The sequence below is a fragment of the Monodelphis domestica genome, chromosome 2 (assembly GCF_027887165.1).
Source record: "Monodelphis domestica isolate mMonDom1 chromosome 2, mMonDom1.pri, whole genome shotgun sequence".
Lineage (NCBI taxonomy): Eukaryota > Metazoa > Chordata > Mammalia > Didelphimorphia > Didelphidae > Monodelphis > Monodelphis domestica.
Genome location: NC_077228.1, coordinates 273145158 through 273171031, shown reverse-complemented (window position 1 = coordinate 273171031; position 25874 = coordinate 273145158). Strand labels below are relative to the sequence as shown.

The following is a 25874-nucleotide window of genomic DNA, read 5'->3' as shown; positions in this document are numbered from 1 at the left end:
GAAACGTGCCAGACGTAGACGGAGTGGGGAGGAATCTAACGCGCACGCGCATTTCGGGACCTGGTACCTTACCACCACCACCCGCGCCCCTCCCCCAGTTTGTGCTTGTTGAGCGGATTACACTCTTGTGCCTTATTTCTCTGGTGTTGAGTGTTCCCCATCCCTGATCCAATGGAGGTTGCGAAGGTTGGGAGCTTGGAGAAAAAATTGCGAGAAAGTTAGCAATACCAGGGAAGCAGTTCATTTACACATGCAAAACATCTTTAAGTGACATTAGTACCCTTCTTAATGCTCTGACCCAGCCTGCGTGCCGTCCCCGCCTCGGGGTAAAACAGTGATAGACTAAAGGGGCGTAATGAGGCATGCTTTTTCAGACTTGTGCTGTGTGCTGATTTGTTTGGCACCATTCTGTTACAAAGGCGGGGTTTGGGGAAGAATTGTCAGCTAGAGGGTTCTTTTCCCCAATAGCTTCGATCTTTGGGTTTGTCTAATATGACGTTATTGTGGTCCTTAATTATTGTGTTATCTAACCTATTCCATTGGTTCCCTATATTCCTTAGCCAGTACTAGACTGTTTTTGATAATTACCGCTTTATAATATAGTTTGAGAACTGGTACAGCTAGGCATCCTTCATATTTTTTTTCATAAATTCCCCTGATATTCTTGACCTTTTATTCTTCCAGATGAATTTTGTTTTTTTCTAGTTCTAGGACATAATTTTCGGATAGTTCGATTGGTAAGGTACTGAATAGGTAAATTAATTTAGCTAGGGTTATTTTTATTATATTGGCTCAGTCTAAGCATGAGCAGTTAATATTTTTCCAATTGTTTAGGACTCGCCTTGTGTGAAAAGTGTTTTGTAATTGTGTTCTTATAGCTGCTGGGTTTGTTTTGGCAAGTATACTCCTAGATATTTTATATTGTCTACAGTTGTTTTTAATGAAAATTCCTTTTCTGTCTCTCACCCTTGAAGGTTGTAAATAAAAATGCTGATGATTTATATGTGATTTATTTTATATCCTGCAACTGAAGTCATTTTTTCTACTAGTTTTTTGATTGTCTTGCATCTTTAAAAGTACCTTTTCTGTCCTTTTTGAAAATTTTATTTAACTAATTAATTTAGAATAATTTTCCTTGGTTACAAGACTTATGTTCTTTCAACTGTGGGAAAAGAAACAGAAGAAAAACAATTGCTTGATCACATTGGTTGATGGGGCTATGACTGGGAAAGTAGATTCTTAAAAGATCACCCTAGTACAAATATCAATAATATGGAAATAGGTCTTGATCAAGTACACATGTAAAACCCAGTGGAATTGTGTGTCAGATACAGGAAGGGGGTGAGGGGAGGGGAGGGAAAGAACATGCTTCTTGTAACCATGGAAAAATAGTCTAAATCATCTAATTAAATAAAATTAAAACAATTTTTAAAAAAATCATGTTCAAATGTGTTCACCTAATTTACTTATAGTTTCCTTTTTTATATTCAAGTCATTCATCCATTCTGAATTTATCTTGGTGTAGGGTGTGAGACGTTGATCTAAACCTAATCTCTCATACTGTTTTCCAGTTTTCCTAGCAGTTTTTGTCAACTGGTGGATTTTTTTTCCCCAAAGCTGGGATCTTTGGTTTTATTATTAGACAGTCTTGCTGAGGTCACTTAACCCAAGTCTATTCCACTGATCCTCCCTTCTGTCTTTTAGGCAGTACCATATTGTTTTGATCACCACTGCTTTATAGTACAGTTTAAAACCTGGTACTGCTGGGCGACCTTCCTTCGTAGTTTTTTTTTCATTATTTCCCTAGATAGTCTTGATCTTTTGTTCTTCCAATTGAACTTTGTTATAGTTTTTTCTAACTCAGTAAAAAAGTTTCTTGGTAGCTTGATGAGTATGGCACTGAATAAGTAAATTAATTTAGGTAGGATGGTCATTTTTATTATGTTAGCTCATCCTACCCATGAACAATTAATGTTTTTCCAATTATTTAGATCTAGTTTTAATTGTGTGAAAAGTGTTTTGTAGTTGTGTTCATATAATTCCTGTGTTTGTGTTAGCAGATAGATTCCTAAGTATTTTATATTGTCTAGAGCAATTTTAAATGGAATTTCTCTTTCTAACTCTTGCTGCCGAGATGTGTTGTATATTTTTTTCTTGAAATTGAAATATTGTAAATGTTTATTTTTATCGAATTAAAAAAAAGATCCAAATTCTCTCCCATTCCCCCAGTTGAGAAAGGAAGAAAAATATTCTTAAACCTGTATAAAACATGGATAGTGTGAAGATTAAATTTAACTCTCCCCTGTTTGTAACAATGAAGGTACTTAGCTCTTCCCTGATTGTGAAAATTTAAATTGTAACTCATGTCTATTTTTAGATTTTAATGCTCATAAGTATAAACACCCTACTTAAAAGTTGAGTATGAAGATCTGCCCATTTAGATCTAATTACCAAAAGTGCAAAAGTGGTAGACGTGGAATTAGGGGAAATGATGCAGGAGAAAATGTCTTTAAAAGTGGAGTTGGGCTTGGAACTAGGATTCTTGGAGTGGAATTCAACTTGGAGTGGAACCTCCTGTGAGAGAGAGTTCTGCTGGAGTTCTTCATATTTTGGAAGTGGAGACTGGAGGAATTCTTCATGCTTTCGAGTTGAGGCTGGTGAGGAGGGGCAGAAGGATCTGCTGACTGGACTGACACGTGATGAGTGAAAGCTGACCTTTAATGGCTGGATTTTTATGAAAAGACTTCCCCAAGTCTTGGCTACAAGGGCTGAGGCCTATCTGGTTGAGGACTAAACTCCCCTGCCTAGTTTTTGAGCCAGGGGCCAGAGTTAATTACTTAGTGCTCTGGCTGGATAGCTTACTTTATCCTTTCTCTGATTTCTTACTTCACTCTTTCTACACTTTGTAAATAAATCTTTTTGGAATTAATTAAATTCCTGGCAACCATACTCTTAAATAAGAAAGTCCAACCCTTTAAAAATTAAACTCCTTTTCACCCTTACAATAGTCAAGCAAAACAAATAAGCCTTCATAGTGTGCCAAAAGCACTACATCCTCCCACTATTTAGGACTACAGGATTTAGATCTGGAGGACCCTTAGAGATCACTTAGCACAGGAGTTGTTAACCTTTTTGTTTCATGGACTCCTCTGGTTGTCTAGGGAAGCTAATGGACCTCTTCTTAAAAGGAAAAAAAACAAACCAAACAACCTTTACTTTGTGTCTCAGTACTAAGTATTTGTTCTAAGGCAGAGGAGTGGTTAGGGCTAAGCAGTTGGGATTAAGTGACTTGCCCAGAGTCATACAGCTAGGAAGTATCCAAGGTCATATTTGAATCCAAGCCTGGTTAACCAGAGAGCCACTTAGCTGCCCCCAAATAGGTAAAATTTAAAAGAGTTAGAAAGAAAAACAATTATGTAGAAAGGTATTAACATTAAAAAAAAATAAGATTATGGACTATAGGTTAAGAACAGTTGGTCTTGCCTACTCATCATTTTAGGGAAGAATAAATTAAAACTCAAAGAGAAGTAAGGGATATAAGATAACACAGGTGCTAAATTGCCCAGGTCTTTTGATCCAAATTCAGCTCTCTTTTACATATATATAAAGGAGCTATAAATATTTATACATAATATATAATTATCAATGTATTAATTATTTTATATATTTGTGATTCATTCTAAAGAATGAATGAGATTTCAAAATATTCAATTTTACAAGGCTAAGCCTTAGAACCTTCAGAAGCTTATGCTAAAGCAAGGGCCCCCCATCTCCTTATAATAATCCCATTTATGTAGCACTTTAAGGAAGGATCATTGGATTATTGACCTAGAATTGGAAGCAACCTTAGAGGTCATGTTGAACCACCTCATCTTTTAAGGAGGAAACTGAACCTTCAAACCCCTGAGTGATTTATCTAAGCATTGAGCTAGGAAGTCATAGCATCCAAGATGGTGCTGGGACTCAAACATGGAAGCCAACTCGAAGACTGGAACTCATTTCCCTATATCATATTAGTACCTACAGGATAGAAAAAAATTGTGAAAACGTCACCCTAGAGCCACTCTAGAGAGAGGTGTCAATGCCTTGACCTAGATCAGGTCCTGGGGTATGGTCTCTTCCCCAGGTTTAGGGAAGAAGCTCAGGAACAGTGGGGCAAGTAGGAGATGGGCAGATACTAGTGTTGTTCTGGTGGGACATCAAGGAGAAAAATTGGTTTCTACAGTACTTTGCAAATTTCCTCATAATGAGCAAATATAGACTATCCCAAGTCTTAGTGCAACTAAAACTTTTGGACAACCTGTATTGTTCTTTCCATTTTAAAGTTTTTATTTTATGGATTTGTTGATAGCATTTTGTTCTGACACAAAAGATACCTTCTAAGTATAATAATTAATATAATGAGGCTGATAGTAGCTTAATACCTTTATTAAATCAAATTAATAAATAAATAAAAATAAATGTTTATTAAAACAAATTAAATCAAAGTAATAGTAGTAGTAAATAGAGGGAAAGGTAGGAAAGTGGTAGAGAGATACTTAATTTTCTTTCTTTAAAAACTCTTACCTTCCGTCTTGGAGTCAATACTGTGTATTGGCTCCAAGGCAGAAGAGTGGTAAGGGCTAGGCAATGGGGGTCAAGTGACTTGCCCAGGGTCACACAGCTAGGAGATGTCTGAGGCCACATTTGAACCCAGGACCTCCCCTCTCTAGGCCTGGCTCTCAATCCACTGAGCCACCCAGCTGGCCCCATTTCATGTTTCTTTTGAACGACTACAATTCTGCTTTGCTCAGAGGGCACAAGGCCTTCTTCGATGCAGACAAGTCCTGCTGAACGGTCCTGTGCCAGTATCCCTCTCCCACATCTCACAGTAGACACCAAAGTTCTTCAGAGCCCTTGGGAGCGTCCTTGAAATGGCTTCTTTGGACTTCTGGGTGACTGCTTGCCTCGTGTGAGTTCTTCAGAAAACAAAAGCTTAAACAAGGCCATCCATAACTTAGCTATAACCTACTATTTTAGCCTTATCTAATATTTCTCTCCCTCACGTCCTCTCTGTTCCAGACACTCAGTCCCTTTCTCTTGCCATCTCCTATCTCTACATTGTTATTCTCCACCCCCCACACCTCATGTCTCTCTTCGATGCTCCCTTAAGGATTTCAGCTGGGATTCTTTTTAAAAGTTTTTATTTATTTATTTTTTTAAGCTAGGATTCTAATAGTAACTGGTTCATATGTTTTGGTTTTGGTTTAAAAAAAAAACAACCCTTACTTTCTGTCTTTATAACAATTCTAAGACAGAGCCCAGGGGCGAGGCAATTGGGGTTAAGTGACTTGTTTAGGGTCACACAGCTAGGAATTGTCTAAAGCCACATTTGAACCCAGGTCCTCTGGCTTCCAGGTCTGACTCCCTATCCACTGACCCGTCTAGCTGCCTTATATATAGTTTTGGTTTTTTTAAACTTTTCCTTCCATCTTAGAATCAATACTATGCTTTGGTTCTAAGATAGAAGAGTATTAAGGGCTAGGCAGTGAGGGTTAAATGTTTTTGCCCAGAGTCACACAGCTAGATGTCTGAGGCCAGATTTGAACCCAGGACCTCCCCCCTCTAGGCCTGGCTCTCAATCTACTGAGCCACCCAGCGCAAAGTACCATCTCATTTGAGCCTCCCAACCATCATGTGAAGTAGATACCACAGCTATTTTACATTCGTTAGCTAGGGAAACAGGGTCAGGACAGTGGAGACTTGCCTATAATCACACAGCTGGTAAGGCAGGATATACTGAAGCTCGATTTCCTTCATTTCACACTAATTTGTGGCCACCTGTTCATTTCATCGTAAGCTTCTTGGCGGCCATCTTTTGTAGCCCCACTGCTCAACTCTGCCCGCTGCACACCGTCACATTCATCCCTCAGCTGAGCGAAAGTGTTTCAGGTCGCCAAGAGTCCCCGTCACCCTGGCTCCGCTAGACAGGGAGAGAATTAGCTGGGCCACCGCTGGGAGGAATGAAAAGGGCAGACAAGGAGAAGCTGCCACAGACCTCACACACACAGGGACCAGACATGTCCAGACCCTGGCTTAGAGGCGTTGCTTTTTCATTTCATTCGGCAGGGCAAAAAAACCTCAAGAGCCCACTGACCTTGCCACCTCCCACTCGCCAGTGTAAATTCCCAGTACACGTCGCTGCTGTTTTAGATGAGACACAAATGAGCCAATGTCTAGTTTCTATTCACTATCCTACCCAGGCTATTAATAATTCATGCCAGAAACAGTAACTTGAAGAATTTTCTAAACTTTTAATATATTTTTATGAACACAAGAAGCTTTAAGACGCTCAGCCCCGTTCCCCCAGTGCTCTACAGATGATACTTTGATAGTCAATGAGCAATATTTGTAAAGAATGAAATATATATTAGCCACGTCCTAAAATACATAACTTTTTTTTTGCTTGACTATTGCAAGGATTTAGTTTTTCCTAGATTTTTTTCTTTCCTTTTTGTTAAACCCTTACCTTTCATCTTAGAATCAATACTGTGTATTGGTTCTAATGCAGAAGAGTGGTAAGGACCAGGCAATGGGGGTCAAGTGACTTGTCTAGGGTCACACATTTAGGAAGTGTCTGAGGCCAGACATTTGATCCCAGGACCTCTTGTCTCTAGGCCTGGCTCTCAATCCACTGAGCCACCCAGCTGCCCCCCTAGATTTTCAATTGATGAGAAACTGGTAGACAGCCTGCCAACAGTATTAAGCCAAAAAAAAATACTTGAAGCACTTTGTTTTAAATCCACAGAAGCAAAACAGAACAAAATTCAGGAGGAAACAGTGGGACAGTTTTGAAAGGGAAGTGCTGAATTTATTATGTACTTATAAGAAAAAGGCAAGCTGTAAGAGAGTCATGGTTTCGAGTACAATCCTCATCATCTGATCTACTTTGTATGTAGCAGATGAGTCAAACATGTGGCCTGTGGGCTGATGTGGCCCGCAGTACCCCAAAGTGTGCTGGAACCAGATTAAATGTAATTCGGAAACATTCAGCAAACAAATAAAAACACAATAAAATATAGTAATATGAATGTGGCTTTTCTAAATCAATATGAAGCCTACAAAGATCCATATAAATAGTTTAGTGGCCTCCATTTCTGTTTTGAGTTTGACACCAATGAGATATGGCAACGAACATCTGATTTGATGTTTAAGTTAAGAAAATCACTGAGCACACAAGAGATGCAGTTCAAGACCCTGGTTGAATCTGTCTTTCCCCTTCCCATCTCCATACCAAACATCTTACACACATGAGGTCACGCACATCTCCTGAGAAAGTCAGTGATAAAAAGGAAGGCTCCATATATGCCAAAATAATTAATATCACTTTTTAAAATAAAAAAACAAACAAACCTTACTTCCATCTTGGAATCAATACTATGTACTGGTTCCAAAGCATAAGAGCAGTAAAGGCTAGGCAATGGGGGCAAAGTGACTTGCCCAGGGTCACACAACTAGGAAGTGTCTGAGGGCAGATTTGGACCCAGGACCTCCCCTCTCTAGGCTCTCAATCCCCTGAGCCATTTAGCTGCCTCTCTATTACTTTTCATAGTAGCAAAGAAGTAGAAACAAAGTAAGTGCCCTTTGATTGTGGTCTCTAAAGGTAATGGAACACGATGAAAACGAGAACCATGGGAAGACGGACATGAGTGACCGATGCAGTGTAAAGTTAAGCAGCACCAGGAAAACAGCATCTACAGTGACTACCACAGTGTAAATGAAACACAAACAAGAAAACAACAGAAACCCAAATGGGGTTGGCTGAAATGGCCACGCTTGTCTCCCGAGAAGAGATGAGAACTGAACCTCTCTGCCTTCTTTGCAGAAATAGGAGATTGTGGGTGTGGAAACCCACAGGCACTGCCGGATTGTACGTGCTGGTCACTTTGGCTGAACTGGCTTTTCCCTCTGTTCTTCTGTGTTAAAAGGGACGGAATTCAGAAATGCATAGGAAGGAAGCATATGGGAAAAGGTAAGTGATGTTGAAAAAAGAAAATCAAGGGGCAGATAGAACTTCGAGCCTAGAGTTGAGAGGATCTGGGTTCAAGTGTCTGGCCTCAGATGTTTCCTAGCTGTGGGACCCTGGAGGAGTCACTTCACCCTGATTACCCAGCCCTTGTCACTCTTCTGTCTTAGAATTGTTATTAAGACAGAAAGTAAGGGCTTTAAAAAAACTCCAATGGGGGCAAATGGGTGGCTCAGTAAATCTGACCACGGCTACTTCCTAGCTGTGACCCTGGGCAAGTCACTTAACCCTCATTGGCTAGCCCTTACTGCTCTTCTGCCTTGGAACCAATACAGCATTGATTCTAAAATGGGAAGCGTTTAAAAAAATTTTTTTAATGAATAAAAATAACCCAATAAAGTTTAAAAACTAAGTCAAGAAAACAACCAGCTCTGTATGGGAGTCCTACCCCAAGGCCGAGGCACAAATGACAGCCAGGGAGCTCTATGGAGGCTGACATCTCCAGATAGACACATGCTTAGTTCAGACTGGGCTGAAGCAACTCTCACTTCCCTAAGCGAGTAAGAGCACAGCCTGCCCCAAAGACACAAGCCCGTCTCCAGCTAGCTGCCGCCTCTTCCTTCTCCATCCCCCGGCCCAGGCAGATGCTCTCCAGGAAAATGGCGGAGGGGACGCCTCACGAGGTCAAACGTCTCAGGGCCGCCTGCAGAGGCTTTTTCAGGAAGGTGGTGTTGAACTCCACTGCGGAGGCGAGGCAGAGCCTGTGGGCCTCTGTGATCTGGGGGCAGGAAGAGAGGCAGCTGCTCAGGGCTCCGCTTAAATCCATCCTTCTCCTCCCCACCTCCCATCCCGGGGATTCTGGATCTGAAAGGCCAGGAGGAAGCCAGGCTTGAGGCAGGGGAAGGAAGGCTGAGGAGCCAACTTCACTCTCAGCCAAAGTGGGAAAGTGAGGCACGGCCAGGTTTCTCCAAAGCAGGTCGGCCCAAACAGTAGGAGTTCCAAGTTCTGGTTCCCGACCCAACCAGAACCTTACCTGATCCTGGTACTTGGTCACAACCGTCAGCACCAGCTTGGCACAGCCTACAGAATGGGGGGCAGCCAGGCCCTGGTGAGCCAGCTTCTGCACTAGGACACTGAAGCTCTCTGCGGACAGGTCCATCTGTGTTTGGGGGAGGGAGAGGAAGGAGGCCATGGGGAGGCACTTTGTGATGACACGTGCCCACCCCCTTCCTGTAGGGGCAGTGAAAAGAGCAGATCTGGAGTCGGGTGACCCAAGTGCAAATCCTGATTCTTCTACATACTAACTGGATTTCACCTCGGGGTCTGTTTCCGCATCAGTTTAGGAGAGCGACCATCCTGGCACCATCTATCTCAGAGGTTGTTGGGAAGACCCGGGGAGATGAGCGGGTGGATGGGAAGCACTCCTTAACTGAAAAGCACCATATAAACATCAACTCTTATTACGACCATCTATCAGACCTGGCTTAGTGCAAAAAAGCAACTACCACCACAAGAAAAGCAGAAGCTCAGAGTGAGGGCTGCCTCAGAGCCTGGGAAGGGCCAAAAAGACAGTGGGGAAGCCCAGTGTCCTTGTCCTGGGACAGGTCAGACAGGAGGTCTTTTCCCTTTCGGCCTGGCTGCTCCCCCCAAATCACTCCGCATTTACTCTGTGTACATCTTGTATGTATCTAGTTACTTACAGTGGCCTCCCTCATTAGAACGCAAGTTCCTGAGGGCAGGGACATATTTTTCTCTGTGAAACTGTAAAATGGAGGGAATAACAGCACATACCTCCTTAGGGTTGTTCTGAGGATCAAATGGGAAAAAAACTGTAAAGTGCTTAGTACGTTGGTAGGTATAGTAGAAATGCTTGTTCTCTTCCCCTCTGGATGCCTAGCACTTAACATAATGCCTAGCACATTGTAAACTCTTTAAAAAAAATCCTGAATTTCTGACCTCTAAGACAGAAGGGCAGTGGCGAGGCACACAGGGTTAAGTGACTTTCCCAGGGTCACATAGCTAGGAAGGATCTGAGGCCAGATTTGTACCCAGGACCTCCCAACTCCAGGCTCTTCACTCTATCCACTGAGCTATCTAGCTGCTGTTTCCCCCCTCCTCCCCCATAAACTCTTTATAGATGTTTGTGGACTGACTATTCCTAATTCTTCAGTCAGGCAGTATGGTATATTGGAAAGACTGCTGGTTTGCCAACTCTGGGAGGGAAGAGGGGAGGGAGACATGAATCACAACCATGAAGGAAAAAAAGACTGCTGGACATGGAGCTCCGGGCCTGGGACCAGATCCCAAGGCGGTCACTCACTACCTACGCCAATCGCCTCTCTTTGGTTCCAAATGTAGTCCTCTCTAAAGTGAGGGGGTTGGACTAAAGGATTTCTAAGGTCTCTTCTAGCTCCAAGTCTATGAGGCCAAGTCACTGATGATCTGGGGCTTTTACCTGCCGCCCTAGAAGGGACTGCATCACGGTGGAGGTCTCCTCTCTCCAGGGCAACTCTAAGATCTGTCTGCAGAGGAGACGTCGGAGGTAAGGTGGAGGGCAAGAGTAGGGGGAACAACTCTTCCCCCCATCTTCTTGCCCACCATACTTTTCCCACCCACCAAGAGCGGGATCTCAGGGCAGGAGGAAGACAGAACTGAAGGGAAGCAGCAAGAAAAGCCCTTACACTGTCAGGCAGCAGGTCAAGAGCTTGCATCAAGTGACCCTTTTGTGGACTCTTGGACTCAGGCACAGTTCAGGTTCTCTAGGAAATTGCCCTCTAGAAGACTACACAGAATACACAATGGAGGAGAAGGACCATGGGATCTGGAAGCAGGACACCTGGCTTCTCACCTGACCCTGGATCATGAGGGGGTTGGCCTGGGTGCTGGTGTGGCTCTATGTTCTACAAGCTTGGGGCTGACATAGTGCTGTGTGCCTCACCTGGGTCCCCAGAAGTGCTCACATCAATGTGAGAGTCTCCTAAGTGATATAAGAACACTGACAAAAATCTACAGATGGTTCTAGGTGGGAAATAGAGAAAGTGAACGATAAAAATGCCAAGAAGATGGACTATAGGCTAAAGAGTCTAGAGCAGAAGCAGAGGGGGCAAAATTAATTATAAAAGATTTCCTGTTGAAGATGAGTCCATCCTGATGATGCTGATGGATCCTCATCTTGAACAAGCACATTCTTTTTGCTAGGGCACAGATTTTGAGGGCTATCTACGATTACACCATCTGCTGAAAACTAAGAGTTCTAGGCCTTCTAAACATGTATTTGTTATTAATAATATAGAAATAGGTCTTGATCAATGACATATGTAAAACCCAGTGGAATTGCTTGTTGGCTATGGGAGGGGAGGGAAAGAACCTGAATCATTTAATAATGGAAAAATATTCTAAATTGATTAAATAAAAATTTTCAAATCACTTAAAAAATAATAAAAATGTATTTGTAAAAGGGTGTATAGAAGGACACTATATGTACTCTTAAGAAAACCAACAGGGATTTTGCACTTAGAAATATATTTGTAGGGAGGGCAGCTATGTGGCTAGTGGACAGAAAGCCAGACCTAGAGATGGGAAGACCTGGGTTCAAATCTGGCTTCAGACACTGCCTACCTGTGTGACCTTGGGCCAGTGCTTAGCCTTTACCACTCCTCTGTTTTAGAACCAATTCTCATATTGATGCTAAGATAGAAGGTAAGGGCTTTAAAATATATATTTTTTTCATATTATTAGACTCCTCTAATTCAGTGTTTGCTGATAGATGTGCTATCTATGAGAAATTGCATTTGGTAAAAAGAATTAAAAATACAATGTAAGATAAATAAAAAACAGCAATATACATTATAAAATAAAGTTTGTAAAATAGGAAGCAAAAAAAAATCCAATTCCTTCTGTACTTGCTATCAGTATTCAGCAATATGCATCTTATTTCATGCCTATACTCTAAATGCCCACTCTATACAATTTAGCACTTTATAATATAAATAATAATATCGTAAGCCCCTTTGAAGACAGAGGTAACAGCTTTTATTTCCACTTCTCATTCACTTCCAGTAGGACCTAGCTTAGGACGGTGTATGTATAAGCCTGACTGAGTCAGATTTTGAAGGCAAAACTTTTGCTGGTTACGTAACAGAAACCCAGAGTCAGTGACAATCACATCATATCCAGGAAACAAGAAATAGGATTTGTTGGTCTACAATGAAGCAGTAAGAATATGGGATCTGAGGTTAATCTGTTTGAATTTTAGCTCAATCACTACCCTACGCATGTGGAGCATATCTCTGGGCCTCAGTTTCCTTACATTACAATGAGAGGGTTGGAAAAGAGTATCTCTTATGGTCTATTCTAGTCCTTCCAGGGTCCCAGGTGAGAGGCAGGAAAGAAAGTATGCTTACTTTAACACCAGCACCAGCATGTCTGACTCCAGAGTGTCCCCCTCCAGCAGGCAACAAAGAAGTTCTGTTTGTGTGGGGCCTGGAGCAGAGGAAAAATCAGGGGATTGGGATCTTGCTGACAGTGAAGGAACTGATCACAGGATCCCTGGGAGAGCCATGATAGAAAGCAGGGGAGTGGGAGAAAGGCAGGAGACATGAACCTTGGGGCTTAATTAGTGAAGCAAATGGGTCTGACCCCCCTAATCCTTTACCCCTACCACCCCTCTTTTGGAGTTGGAGATGGTGGACCAGACCTGGAGTGAAAGGAGCCAGGAGCCAGAAGACAGGTCAGCTGTCCTGGGCAAAGGGTTCTATCTGTGCACAAGAATAAGCTAACCAAGAAGAGGGTTAACCAACCTGTGCATGTGGCCTGTAACGCTGGAATGAGGAGGCCTCTGCAGACAGGGTGAGGATACCTGCCACAGAATGCAGTTAAGGCAGCTCTAAACAGACGAGAGGCTGAAGCTGTCAGGGAAAGAACCTGGGAGAAAGCAGAGATGTGGGAAGAAATAAGACATGGGGAATATGGAGAAATTCCATGTATGGTTGTACATGAAATCTATCTTTAAATTCTTTTGATGAGGGGATGGTTGTTGAGGGACCTGAGTTAGGGCAGAGGACAGTGGAGGCAGGAAGCCAGGGGATACTGCCTAGGAAGCAAGGCAAACAAAACCACCATTCTCAATTAAGTAGGAGAGAAGCACTGACATCAATTATTACCTCCCACTACATGCCTAACCTCTCCCTGCAAAGCCCCAAATTTCTCTAAATACCCTCAGTTGCCAACCTGTTCAAGAAAAAGGATCCTTGAAAGAATGGTGGCACTGCTACAGCTGAGGTCCGGTGAGAGTGCCAGGAGTCGATTGCAGAACTGCAGGAGGGTGGTATCCGAGAGCCGGGAGAGTCTCAACTGTGAGCAAAGGTTCTCCAGCTGGCACAGGTAGAGGGTAGAGACAGATTAGGTAGGAGATAGCACAAAGTTCAGCTGAGCATCCCACAAGGCAGGGCTGAGAGAACCATCCCTCTCACTTAGTGAATGAGAAATAGAGGGCCAAGGAATAACTCTGACTGATTTCTATTTCCTATTGGAGAGGGAAGGTATTTATTTGGCCCTCCTGCAACAGATACAGAAACTGCGGTCTGAAAAGGGGCAGAATCACTGCAGAAAAGGAAACAGACAAGACTTGAAACCTAAGACTCTTTCCTTCCTCACCTGGCTGGGGCTACACTCATGGAGAAACTGCAACTCCAGCGGTGGTGTTTCCTCTAGTCCCTGGGGAAAAAGAATATCAGAATTATAGAATGTTGGGACTACCAGATAGCACAATGGGTAGAGCCTGGAGTCAGGAAGACTTAGGTTCAAATCTAACCTCAAGACACTTCCTAGCTGTATATGACCCTGGGCAAATCATTTTACTCCAGTTGCCTAGCCCTTGTAGCTTTTTTGTTTTTAGAGCTGATACCTTACTAAGGGTTTAAAAGAAAAAAAGAATTAGGGAAGGTTAGTGCAGAGGGGATCTTAAAAAATAATTTCTTGTAGTACCAGATCTTAAACTGTACTATAAAGCAGTGGTCATCAAAACAATATAGTACTGGCTAAGTGACAGAAGAGTGGATCAATGGACTAGACTAGGGGTAAATGACTTCAGCAAGCTTAGTGTTCAATAAACCCAAACTATTTGACAAAAACTGTTAGGAAAATTGGAAAACAGTATGGGAAAAACTAGGTTTAGATCAACATCTCATACCCTATACCAATATATATTCAAAATGGGTAAATGATTTAAACATAAAGAGTGAAATAATAAATTAGGAGAACATAGAAGAGTATACCTGTTAGATCTATGGGAAAGGAATTTAAAATCAAGTAAGAGATAGAGAACATTACAAAATGTAAAACGTATGATTTTGATTATATTAAAGTTTTTGTAAAAACAAAACCAATGTAACCAAAATTAGAAGGAAAGCAACAAACCAGGGAAAAACTTTTATAACAAAACTCTGACAAAGGTTTAATTTTCTATATATAAGGAACTAAGTCAAATTTACAAAAAAAAATCAAGCCATTCCCCAACTGACAAATGGTCAAGAGATATGAATAGGCAGTTTTCAGACGCAGAAATCAAAACTATCAATAATCACATGAAAAAGTGTTCTAAATCCCTCCTGATTAGAGAAAGGCAAATAAAAACAACTCTGAGGTACCACCTCACACCTAGCAAATTAGCCAATAGGACAGCAAAGGAAAAAAATGTTGGAGGGGATGTGGCAAAATTGGGATGCTAATGCATTGTTGATGGAGTTGTGAATTGATCCAAACCATTCTCCAAGGCAATTTGGAATTATGCCCAATGGGTTTTAAAAGACTGCATGCCTTTTGGTCCAGCTATACCACTACTGGGTTTGTACCCCAAAGAGATAAAAATATTTGTACAAAAATATTTACAGTCGCACTTTTTATAGTAGCAAAAAAATTTGAAAATGAGGGAGTGTCTCTCAATTGGGGAACAGCTGAACAAACTGTGGTATCTGATGTGAATGGAATACTATTGTGCTGAAAGTTATAAAGAACTGGAGGATTTCTATGTAAACTGGAAAGACCTCTAGGAATTGCAGAGTGAAATCAGCAGAACCAGGAGAATATTGTACACAGAAAGTGAAACATTATGGAATGATCGAGGGTAATAGTCTTTTCTACTAGCAGCAATGCAACAATCCAGGACAATCTCGAGGGACTAATGAGAGAGAACGATACCCACATCCAGAGAAAAAACTGTGGGAATAGAAATGCAGAAGAAAAACTTATGATCAATCATGTGGTTGATGGGGATATGATTGTGGTTTTGGCTTTTAAAGATTACTCTATTGCAAATATGAAAAATATGGAAATAGGTTTTGAACAATGATACATGTAAAACCCAGTGGAATTGCTTGTCAGCTCCAGAAGGGGGGAGGGGAGAAGGGTGGAAAAAAATCAATCATGTAACCATGGAAAAATATTCTAAATTAACTACTTAAATAAAATAAAATTATGGATGCTAGGAATATGCTCAAGAGCATGCATGATCAAGAAAAGAGAGGGTTCCAATGTGAGGGACATTTCCCATGCAGCACTATTACTGATGGAATATTAAGAGAATGTTTCTTCTAATCCCTCATTTGACCAAGGAAGAAGGGATATTCATAGAGGAGAAGTGCCTCGCCCAAAGTCACAAAGTTAGTGAGGAAAGCCCAGCTCTCCTTGCTTTTTGGTTCAGGTTGCAGTGGCCATCTTCAGAATTTTATACTTCCATTAATCTCCCAGATCTCCTAGGACTTCATGCCCTTGCTTAATCTGATCTTTAGTTTCATGAGTACAAATGCCATGAAAGCAAAGGGATGGAGAAGTTGTCAAACACTCACCTCCCATTCGGTTTCGAGCAGCTCTAGGATTCGGGGCACCTGGTCCTGAGGAAAAGAGGACAGTCACTATTCATCCTCATTTGTTCCTCCCTCCTTTTCTTGGGTAACCCTCAGATCAAGCTCTAAGTCCCCCAGAGACTGTCTTATCTCCATCAATTACTGATTATACACTCTTGGGATAGGCCATGGACCAGTGGGAATAGAGGGATGGAGAATGAATCAAGAAACAATCACTTAAGAGAGGTCATGATGGGGGCAGCTGGGTAGCTCAGTGGACTGAGAACCAACCCTAGAGACCGGATGTCCTAGATTCAAATCTGGCCTCAGCCACTTCCCAGCTGTGTGACCCTGGGCAAGTCACTTGACCCCCATTGCCTAACCCCTACCACTCTTCTGTCTTGGGACCAATACATAGTATTGACTTCAAGATGGAAGGTAAGGGTTTAAAAAAAAGAGAGAGAGAGGTCATGACATTTTAACTTGGAAACTGTGAGAAAACACCTCACAATCTATGAAATAAAGGAAGGGTGTGCAAATGGGCTCATGTTACCCCTATTCATGTACCTGAACGTGGTACCAGAGATATATCTTGTGGAAGCCCCTGACCCCCAAGCTTTATAATGGAGAGTAGAATTGCATATCCTGAGCAGGTATAAACACCTAAAGGGAGAGATGGTGGAGACAGAACTCATTTTTGAGTCAGATGAGTTAGGATCAAATCCCAGCTCTATTACTATTTATGCCTTGATGAAAGTTACTTAATCTCTCAAGGACTTAATTAATCTCATAATCTCTTCAGGGGTAAAAATGAGAGGGATGAACTAGATAACCTTTCTAGCTCTAGGGAGCTCTAGATTCTCTCATTTCTCCTGACATCCTCTAACCAATTTGTTCTTAGCTGTCCCTAACTCCTCCATCCCAGTCCTTCCTCCAATCAACACCTGAAGCCCCAAACCCAGCACCTTGATGGTTTTGGGTAGCTCCTGAATCTCAAGAAGCTTTTCCTGCTGTCTGTCATTAGCACTGCTGGTCACTGCTTCCAGAATGGGTTGGCCACTGTTGCCCTCAGTTCTTTGGGATGATGCTGGGTCTCCATTGACAGATGATTCCTGTTCATTTGTGGTCCTCTCCTGGAGCTGCTGCTCTTCCTCTTCTTCCTCTCCTTTTCCTTCCAGGGATCGAAGTCTCTTAGGGAGTGTGTCTCTCTCGAAGCCTTCAGGCTCTGTTTCAGGATCCTTTCTTCGTTTGCCAGAACGCTGAGTACCCATGTCCTCAGTTCCCCTAAAGTCCAGAGGATGGCTTGGCCTCAGTCCTCTGCGGATGTGTCTACACAGGCTTCGGAGTCGTTCCTGGCACCCTTGAGTCAGTGGAGAGGTTTCCTTGATAACCTCATCTGTAGTTAGTTCTCTCTGCAGCAATTTTCTCAAGGCTTGAAGCCAGGTGTCCATTGGGTTACACTTGGCTGCCTGAAGTACAAGGAGGAGTCCACTCTTAGGTAGCTCAGTACGTACAGCTAACAGCAAGGACAAAAGGTTCCTTTGACATAACTGGGGTAACTGTAGCAGCAGCGGCTTCCTAGGCAGCAGAGGAAAAAGGAAACTGTAAGGGCATCACATTGAACAAGAGACCACAAAAAGGAGAAGATGGCAATAGAGGGTACAAGGTAACCATTGGGCTGAGGTACCTGGAAGGCAGAACCTACAGAAATCACTATAAACAGAGAGGGGGAAGGAATGAGACTCATTCAATTAAGATTTATTTATTGTGTTGAAGTTACCAAGAGGGATAGAAAGAATTCTTTTTTCTTTAATTAATTAAGAATATTTTTCCATGGTTACATGATTCATGTTCTTTCCCTCCCCTCTTCTGGAGCTGATCAGCAATTCCACTGGGTTATATATATAAATAAATTGTTCAAAACCTATTTCCAAATTATTAATATTTGCAATAGAGTGATCATTTAAAGTCAAAATCCTCAATCATATACCCATCAAACCATGTGAATAATCCTGTTTTCCTTCTGCATTGATAAAAAGAATTCTAAGTCAGAGTTTCTGCCCTTTCCACCTTAAGAAGTCCCAAGTTACCACAGCTGCCCCCCTCATAAATAGGTTGTGCTCTAAAAGTCTGTATGAATGTTGGGTTCATCTGGAACCCAGTACACATATTCCTAAAGACCCAGCATTAAGAATGGTGGGTTTCTTGGTTAACCCACAAAAAAAGTACCACAGAGGAGTAAAACTACATAAAGCCTGGACTTTGGGACCTATGAGCAGGGAGTTAAGTTAGGCAAGAAGAACAAAGAGCAGAAGACTTTCCTGCTCCTTTTCAGGATTAGTTGGGTTAGCCCCATCCAAAGAACACATTTATTAAGCACTTACTAAGCACCAGATACTGTAGGTGCTAAAGGCACAAGTATAAATAATAAAACAATTCATTCTGGGAAGGTCCCTCTATTCTAGTGAGGGAGACAAGTCTATATTTATAGTATAACTATTAAATGAACAAATCCAAGTTCTTGGCCATCTTCCATCTCCTTCTGCACTCCTATCCCTATTCTAATGCCACATCTTCTTTCCCAGCTCTAAGGCTTACCCTTCTACTTTTTATCTCATTCAGGCTCATCCCCCTCCCCGAAAAGCATAAATACTCTATTTCCCTTCTCAAGGAATCTAAATTAAGACTCGAAAAATAGCTGTGTGACTCTGGGTGGGTCGTTTAACTTGTCTGTCTCAGTGTCCTCAGTTATAAAACAGGAATAATAGCATGTGCCTAGAAGGGTGGTTGTGAGGATCAAAGAAGACATTTGTAAAGTGCTTAGCACAGGGTCTAGTATATAGTAGGGGCTATTCTTATACCAACCTAAGCCCAGTTCTGCTGATATGAGAAGGAAAGCAATCTGTTTAAAACTTAACATTAATATGTGAATGACTCAGAGTCCCTTAGTTACCTCAAAAAGATGACATTTTTTCCACTTTTACCCTGTATCCTGTATATCTAGAAAAAAAGTCTCTTACTGGTCTCTGTTGTCACTGGGGCTACTGCTGTATTTGCTACATTCATTCCTCCTGCATTTCTGTTGTTTGGGGGTGTTTGAGAAGCAAATAATTCCTTCAGTTCTGGTTTTCTTTCTAAAAATAACTAACACTCTTTATTATTGAATTCCATCTTTTGTCCTTTATGGTTAGGCTGACATTTTCAAGATAGGTCACCCTGGGCTGCATCCTGAGCTCCACTGATCTTCAGAACCCATTATTCCTTTCCCTCCTTTTTTTAGTGGGTGCAGAATAGTCTGGCACTGAATGTCCTTTCCTTTTTATTAAAAGGTAGTTCTCCTGATGGCTTTTAGAACATACTTCTGAATTGCCAAATTTAACCACTATGTGTCTTGGAGTTTTCACAAAACCTTGGTTTTATCCCGATGGTGATCTGTAAAATCTTTTGACTGGAATTTCATTTTCTATGTTCAGAAATTCTGTTCTAATATTTTCTTCATTGGGATGTTAAGATTTTTTTTTGTCCTGTTGTGTTCTTCCAGGAGACCTAGGATGCTCGGGTGTCTCTATACATCCCTTCAAGATCAATATGACTTGCTTACACAGTAGACTGCATATTTTCTTTTAATGTTCTTGTTTTTAGCTTCTCTTCTTATATGTTATCTTTTATTTCTGCATAAGTGCATTTTCAGCCTATGTGTCCTCTCTTTTGTTTCTTTGGTGAGGCTTGCCATTTCAAGATTCAACTTTTTCTATTCTCATTATTTTTGTCATTCAGGATGTAAATTCTGCTCTCCTAATTCTTGCTTCTCTTTTAAACCAGGTAGAACATGTTGGAGTTTCATGTTCTCAAATTCCACAGGGTCTTCTATCTCTACATGTGGTGGATCATTTTCCTTTATTTTGCAGTATTTATTCACAGATGTCTGAAGTCATTTACTAAATCTAGAAACCATATCTCTTTCTGTTGTTACTATTTATCCTGTTGATTTCTAGGGTCTTTGAGATTTCTTTTTCCTGAAATCTTTGGTACTTCTTTCTTTTCCCCCCTTTATTTTCCTTTTCATTCACTTCCTGACTCCTTTCTCTCTGACTGTAGTTTCCTTTGGGGCTGGATATCAAAGTATCTCAGCCTTCTCCCACATGGGGCAATTCACAGTTCAAAAGCCTAGGTCTCTGACCCAACAGACTTTTAAGTTTTTAAGTGGTCAGAAGTGGTCACTGCTGGGTAATGTGCTCTTTCCTTTAGGCTTGGTGGAATATTGCAGTCTCCTCACCTTTCCCCCTTTTCCCAGTGTCTTGTCCTGGTGATGTCTCATTTCCTCTGTTCTTTAGTTCTCTGGCCCAGTACTGGCAGTTCAAGTCTCTTTTCCTTTGCAGTGCTGGTGCTGCTGGCTCGTAGCCTCTAGCAAGCTTTTGTTCTTGGTGTTGTGGCCAAATTAGCCGTCAAGGCCTGAGCAAACTTCTGGAGCTGGGGTCTTCATGGCATTCAAAAGGAGGATGGGAAGCCAAGGAGGAGTGGTTTTGATATAAATCTATGCTCTGTCTTTGGGTCTGTTAGTGAAGCCACCATACCAGGAGCTTCAGAGGTGAGGGTGGGGTACTGAGTGAGCTCAGGGTCAGTAAGCATTAGTTCTTGGGCTTAAGGAATTTTTAAACTTTCTTTCAGATTCTGGGTGTCCTACACTATGGAAACAACTGAAATTGCTTTAGTTGTGACACAGTAATTTCTGTTTTGGAGAGGTCTGAGATTTGGTGGAGATCAGAGAAAATGTCTAGTCCATCATCTTGTTGCTCACATGACCCCAAAGTCAAAAGTTTGCATTTTCCAAACATTTAGCTCTAAATGAAAGAATTTCTCTTAGCCATAAGAGAATCAAATGAACAATTCAGATAGTATATTGGAAGAGATTTTTACACATTTGGGCTGTCCTTCCCTTCCAAACCACTCTTTTTTGTGTGTCTTTTCCCATTAACTCTTAAACCCCTAGAGAGCATGACCAGTGCCTGGCATATTGTAGGTAATTAACAAATGTGTGTTATATTGTAGTTTTCCCTTCTACCATCCTGGACCTATGGATTTTCCAAAAGTTCCAATTTTTTTTCACTGAGTATAAGAGAGAGAAAAGGCTATATTAGGAACTGCCTGTATATTTGTTCAGTGAGTCAATCAGTCAACTAGCATTTATTATTAAGCTACTACTGTGTAATTAGAATTTTGAACCCCAGAATTCTCTTTTCCAGCTCCCCATGTCCCTTCTCATGTTCTGTCCTAAGGTAGGGAGGATATATTTTGATGCAGCTCTGCCCCTCATTCTCTTTTCCTGTGAAGGTGGCCAGGAAATCTGCCTTTACTCTTGTCTTTCTATTTCCTCTACTTAAAGTGATAATTAATAAATCTTATAAAATATAATATTTGGAGTTACTGGATATTAATTTTAATCTTACATTACTATGTGCCAACCACCATGTTAAATGATGATACAAAGAAAGGTAAAAGACAGTCCCTGCTCTCAAGAAGCTTATGGTCTAACAGGAGAGATGACACACAATTGTGTACAAATATAAATTTTAGTTGTTTGGTTATTTTTCGATTGTGTCCAACTCTTCGTGACCCCTTTTGGAGTTTTCTTGATAAAAATACTGGAGGGGTTTGCCATTTCCTTCTCCAGCTCATTTTTTAGGTGAGGAAACTGAGGCAAATGGGGTCAAATGACTTCCCCAGGGTCAGACAACTAGTGTCTGAGGCCAGATTTAAACTCAGATCTTCCTCACTTGAGATCCAGGCCTCTATCTACTGCACTACCTAGCTTAAGTTCCCTGTTTAGAGATTAGTGAAAATAAAGATGCAATTTTCTTTTCTTATTCAAGTTCATAGAGCCTCTGAAGTCTGTTCATAGTCTTATGTACCCCAGGTTAAGAAGTCCTGGTTTAGAGATTGCTTTGTTCTCCTCTTCCTCTGACGATGTATCTGCTTATCTGTGTACATATCGTTATCCACCCTATTATAGAGCAAACTCCTTAAGGCAGAAATAGTTCTAGTCTATCTCAAACTTCTAGCCTATAGATTTGTATGCTAGAAGTGCCTAATAAATAAGCAGGCATACTCTTGGGTGTTTTTCCAGGCCCTTTTCTTTTCCAACTCAGTTACTCTGATGTATTTATAAGCTTCCATGGGTTCAGTGATCATCTCTATGAAGTTGAATCCAGGAATGACATATCTTATGTACTCTAGTCCCCAAGTTACAGACTTCTAGGCTTCTCCACCTGATTATCCCCCCAGGCACCTCAAACTCAACAAGCATTATCTTCTCCCTTCCCAACCTGCCTTCACTGGATTACAAGAAAATAGATTTGGAACTACAAGAGAACTCTGACATAATTTAGTTCACCCTCCCCCTCTCATTTTACAGATGAGGAAATTGAGGTCCAAAGAGGTTTAAAGACTTGCCTAGGATCACAAAGACAGGAAGTGGTGTCTAAGCCAGAACTTGAACTGATGTCCTCTGAGTCCAAATCTAGATCTCTTTCCATTATATTGCAAGAATAAAACATCACTAAGAATCCAATACTTCTCTATTTCTGTGAAAGAAAACATTATTGAGATTTGCAGTCTCAAAGTCTGGGAGTCATCTCACCCTCTATATTCAATCAGTTGCCAGGTACTGTAGGTTCTATATCTCTTACATCCAAACTCTTCTTTCCCCTTACACAGTCCCCAGCCTAGTTCAAGCCCTCATCACCTTTTGCCTGGGCTACTGTTAGAGTTAGGAGGCTGTTAACTATCTCCAATACATCTTCTACCCAGCTGCTTAATGACATTCCTAAAGCACACCCTCTAAAAAGCTTCAGTAACTAGAATAAAATACAAACTTTTCTCTTAGGTACTGAAAACCTTTCACAATCTGGTTCCAATCTATCTTAAGCAACTGATTTCACATTATTCTCTATCACCCACTCCATCTTCCAGACAAACTGTTGTGCTTCTCATTTCCCCTACAGGACATTCCATTTCTGGTTTCTATGCTTTTGAACAGGCTTTCCCCAACCCTGGAATGCTTTCCCTATTTATTGCTCTCTTAGAATCCCTGGCTCCCTATGAGGGTCAGCTCAAATGGAAGGCTTTTTCCATCTCTCCACCCAAAAATTACTATACATTCATTTTGTATTTACTTATTGAAATATTTTGTTCTCATACAGTAAGATGTATGTTCCTTGAGGGTAGAGGCTATTTCATCTTTGCAACCTGAGCAACCCCCTAACGTTGTACCTCAAAAACAGGTCTTTAAAAATGCTTGTTGAAAACATACAATGACATACAGATAAACCCTTTGGAGATTACTTTCTATTGCGGGCAAGGGGCTCTTGTTTCCTTTGTACATAGCTCCAGGTTTTAGCACAGTGCCTTGCACATGAGCTCTTAATAAATGTTATTGGGGAAGGCATCCGAGGAGGGGCCATGAGCGATCTGGGTAGGATGATGGCAAATTTCATTTCTAGAGGCTTTAAAGTTTTCAAAGAACTTTTTGCACAACCATTCTGTGAGGGAGGGAAGTGCAACTATCAACCCCCTGCCCCATTTTACAGATAAAGATGACGCCAGATTGGAGGCCTGGCCCTTCTCCGGGGGCACTCCGTTTGTCGGAGCACATAGGAAGAGCCATCCTACTTACAGCTCCAGGCGGCGGTCGAGCCCTTCGAGCACTGGCTCCTCTCGGCTGAGTGCCTCCAGGAAGGGGCCCCAGCAGAAGGGCCGCTCGGAGCCTCCAGCCCGGAGCTTCTGCAGGGCCCTGAGGGCCCAAAGGACTCCGCCGGGCCCGGACTGCAGCAGTTGCAGCAGGAGGAGGGCGGAGGGCTCTAACCGAGTCCCCAATCGCGCCGCCCATCCCTCCGCCAGCGGACCGGGCCTGACCTCGGCACTGGGCCAGGTTGGCTGCTCAGGGGGCTGAGAGGACATCTTGCAGAAGTAAAAGACCCGATCCCTGGGATAAGCACGACCATGAGGTCAGAGGTCAAGGGTTAGGGCCATCCCCTTCTTGAGTCACGAGGCTCTGAAGCTGCTCCGGCGGGAAGCCGGCACCACAGCCTCAGGGCATTGGGGAGAGAGAAGCCGTAGTTACTGGAGAAGGGAAAGGGCGGGAAGCTGGCCTCTACAGCTACTCAGACTGATTTTAAATTATTTCCGGCCTCCTCGACCCGCCCCAAACTCCGGGTGAAGGAGGAAGGGGCGGGGTTCGAAGCCAGCAGGGTAGAAATATCACTCATTTGCGGCTCGCAGGCGTGTGGGCCGGTGAGCCAATATCAGGGCAAGGGGGCGGGGTCTGCAGGTAAGGTGAAACTCGTGCCCAATGGGCGAAGCTCGGGGAAGGGGCAGAGCCCATGATTGGCGATCAGAGGTCCCGGGCGGGGAACCCAGAGGTCAAGCCCGAGAGGGGCGGCCAGGAGGCGGAGCCAGCGCGAGGCGGGAGTGGGTAAGGGGCGGGACTCCCTGGCTCCCGCGCGCTCAATCCGCCTTCAGGCGGAGCCTAGGTGGAGGCGGGGCTTCCCCTTCTCCCTGCTCCTCCACGTGAGAGAAAACGTAATGAGAAGCAAGGTTCAGTTTCTAGTGAGGCCACCAGAAGATGATCAGAGAAGGAAATTTAAGAGATCTGATGAGGAACAGATGAAGAGACCGAGGCACAGAGTGGTTTAAGCTCCTAAATGTTCCTGGGGCTTCCCGAGTAGTTATGCTCTCTTCTCACCACAACATTGAGATGGACCAGTGTCATGGTCATGGGCTTTGAGGAGGTAGATGGTCCCCAAATAGGAAAGGAAGGAGTTAGAGGAGGAAAGAAAGTGAATCAGACGTTGAACTCTTTGGATCTGGATGAGGTAGTAACCTAGTGGCTGGTAGATCACAGCAACATGCTGCTGGGCTGAGCAATTCCTGGAAAGGTTCCTGGATAGCTGTGGCCAAGCTGTTTGGTTAGACCTATTAGTAAAGAATCTGCCAGTTCCTCTTCCTATCTGTTGCAGAATAACTAGCACTGGAGACAACCTGGGACCTAGTGTGTCCCCAAGAGTCACCTTTGTAACTGCATCCCAGGAGAGTGGGAAGTGAGACACACCCAGAAATCAGTATCCATGGTCATGGGGAATGCCAGAAGCTTAGTCCTTTTGATAACCAGGCATGGTATGAGAGGTTCCAGGTAGAGTGACACTAGGCCATCCAGTACTTCTATCTGAAGCTTTGGGAAAATCACTTTAGAAAAAGTGTAAGTCCCACAAGGGGTAGGTTTGTGTCTTCTTTTAACTTTATACTTGTGCCTGTAATATGGGTTTCTTCATAGTAGGTATTTCTGTGTGTGTGTGTAGGCCCCAGGAACATAAAAATGCTTCCACATCTGCTAATTCTTTCAAGCACACTGTATATTGGTTCCAAGACAGAAGAGCAGTAAGGACTAGGCAATGGGGGTTAAGTGACTTGCCCAGAGTCACACAGCTAGGAAGTGTTTGAGGCTAGATTTGGATGCAGGACTGCCCCCCTCACTTTCTGAGCTACCTAGCTGCCCCCACTCTCTCACTTTCTGAAGTCAAGGACCAAGAAATATATATTTTTAAATCCAGAAGGCCTCCAGCACATTTTTAGATCCTTTATTGGAAGGACACAGAAAAGAATTTAAGAGGATGAGAAGTATGAATAGATTAAAATCTCAGTCATTGTAATGAGATTAGGTAGAGACATACGGACATATACAAGCATTTCCTAGGCACAATGGCAGTCACTGGGACTTTGCTGCCCTCCTGGTGTCCCACAAAAAAAGGAGGCTGCCCTAAACCAGCCTCTTTGCTTCTCTAATCCCCACTACAGATCCAGACTTGGATTGGTGTTTGGTCAGGCTTCCAGCTTCCCAAAGACCCATAGCAACATCTACAGTCATCACTGTGGTCACTCTTCATTGGATACAGATCTGTTCTTGAAGAGTTTTGTGGAAGTCACAACCTCTTGAGACTAGGAGAGTTTTCAAGAAAGGACTTCCATTAAGACTT

The 25874-nt window shown here is 42.5% G+C and overlaps 1 protein-coding gene across 7 annotated transcripts; it reads right to left on the bottom strand.

The window, feature by feature from the left end:
* Positions 1-6273: 6273 nt before the first annotated feature.
* Positions 6274-24146, bottom strand: FANCE (FA complementation group E). 7 transcript variants are annotated; one of them, XM_007483738.3, is made up of 10 exons: positions 23519-24141; positions 16812-17424; positions 15850-15894; positions 13661-13720; positions 13235-13378; positions 12805-12928; positions 12409-12487; positions 10461-10527; positions 9039-9164; positions 6274-8783 (listed from the first exon to the last, which is right to left on the bottom strand). In XM_007483738.3, exons 1-10 carry the CDS (start codon positions 23800-23802, stop codon positions 8682-8684), a joined length of 1644 nt encoding a protein of 547 aa, XP_007483800.2. In that variant the 5' UTR covers positions 23803-24141; the 3' UTR covers positions 6274-8681. The 7 variants fall into 7 exon arrangements, 6 of the variants coding, with proteins under 6 accessions (XP_007483800.2, XP_056674077.1, XP_007483799.2 ...); XM_056818099.1 differs by lacking the exon at positions 10461-10527 and adding an exon at positions 22293-22427 and having other exon boundaries at positions 9039-9235; positions 16812-17420; positions 23519-23652; XM_007483737.3 differs by lacking the exon at positions 10461-10527 and having other exon boundaries at positions 9039-9235; positions 23519-24143.
* Between the last annotated feature and the right edge of the window lie 1728 nt (positions 24147-25874).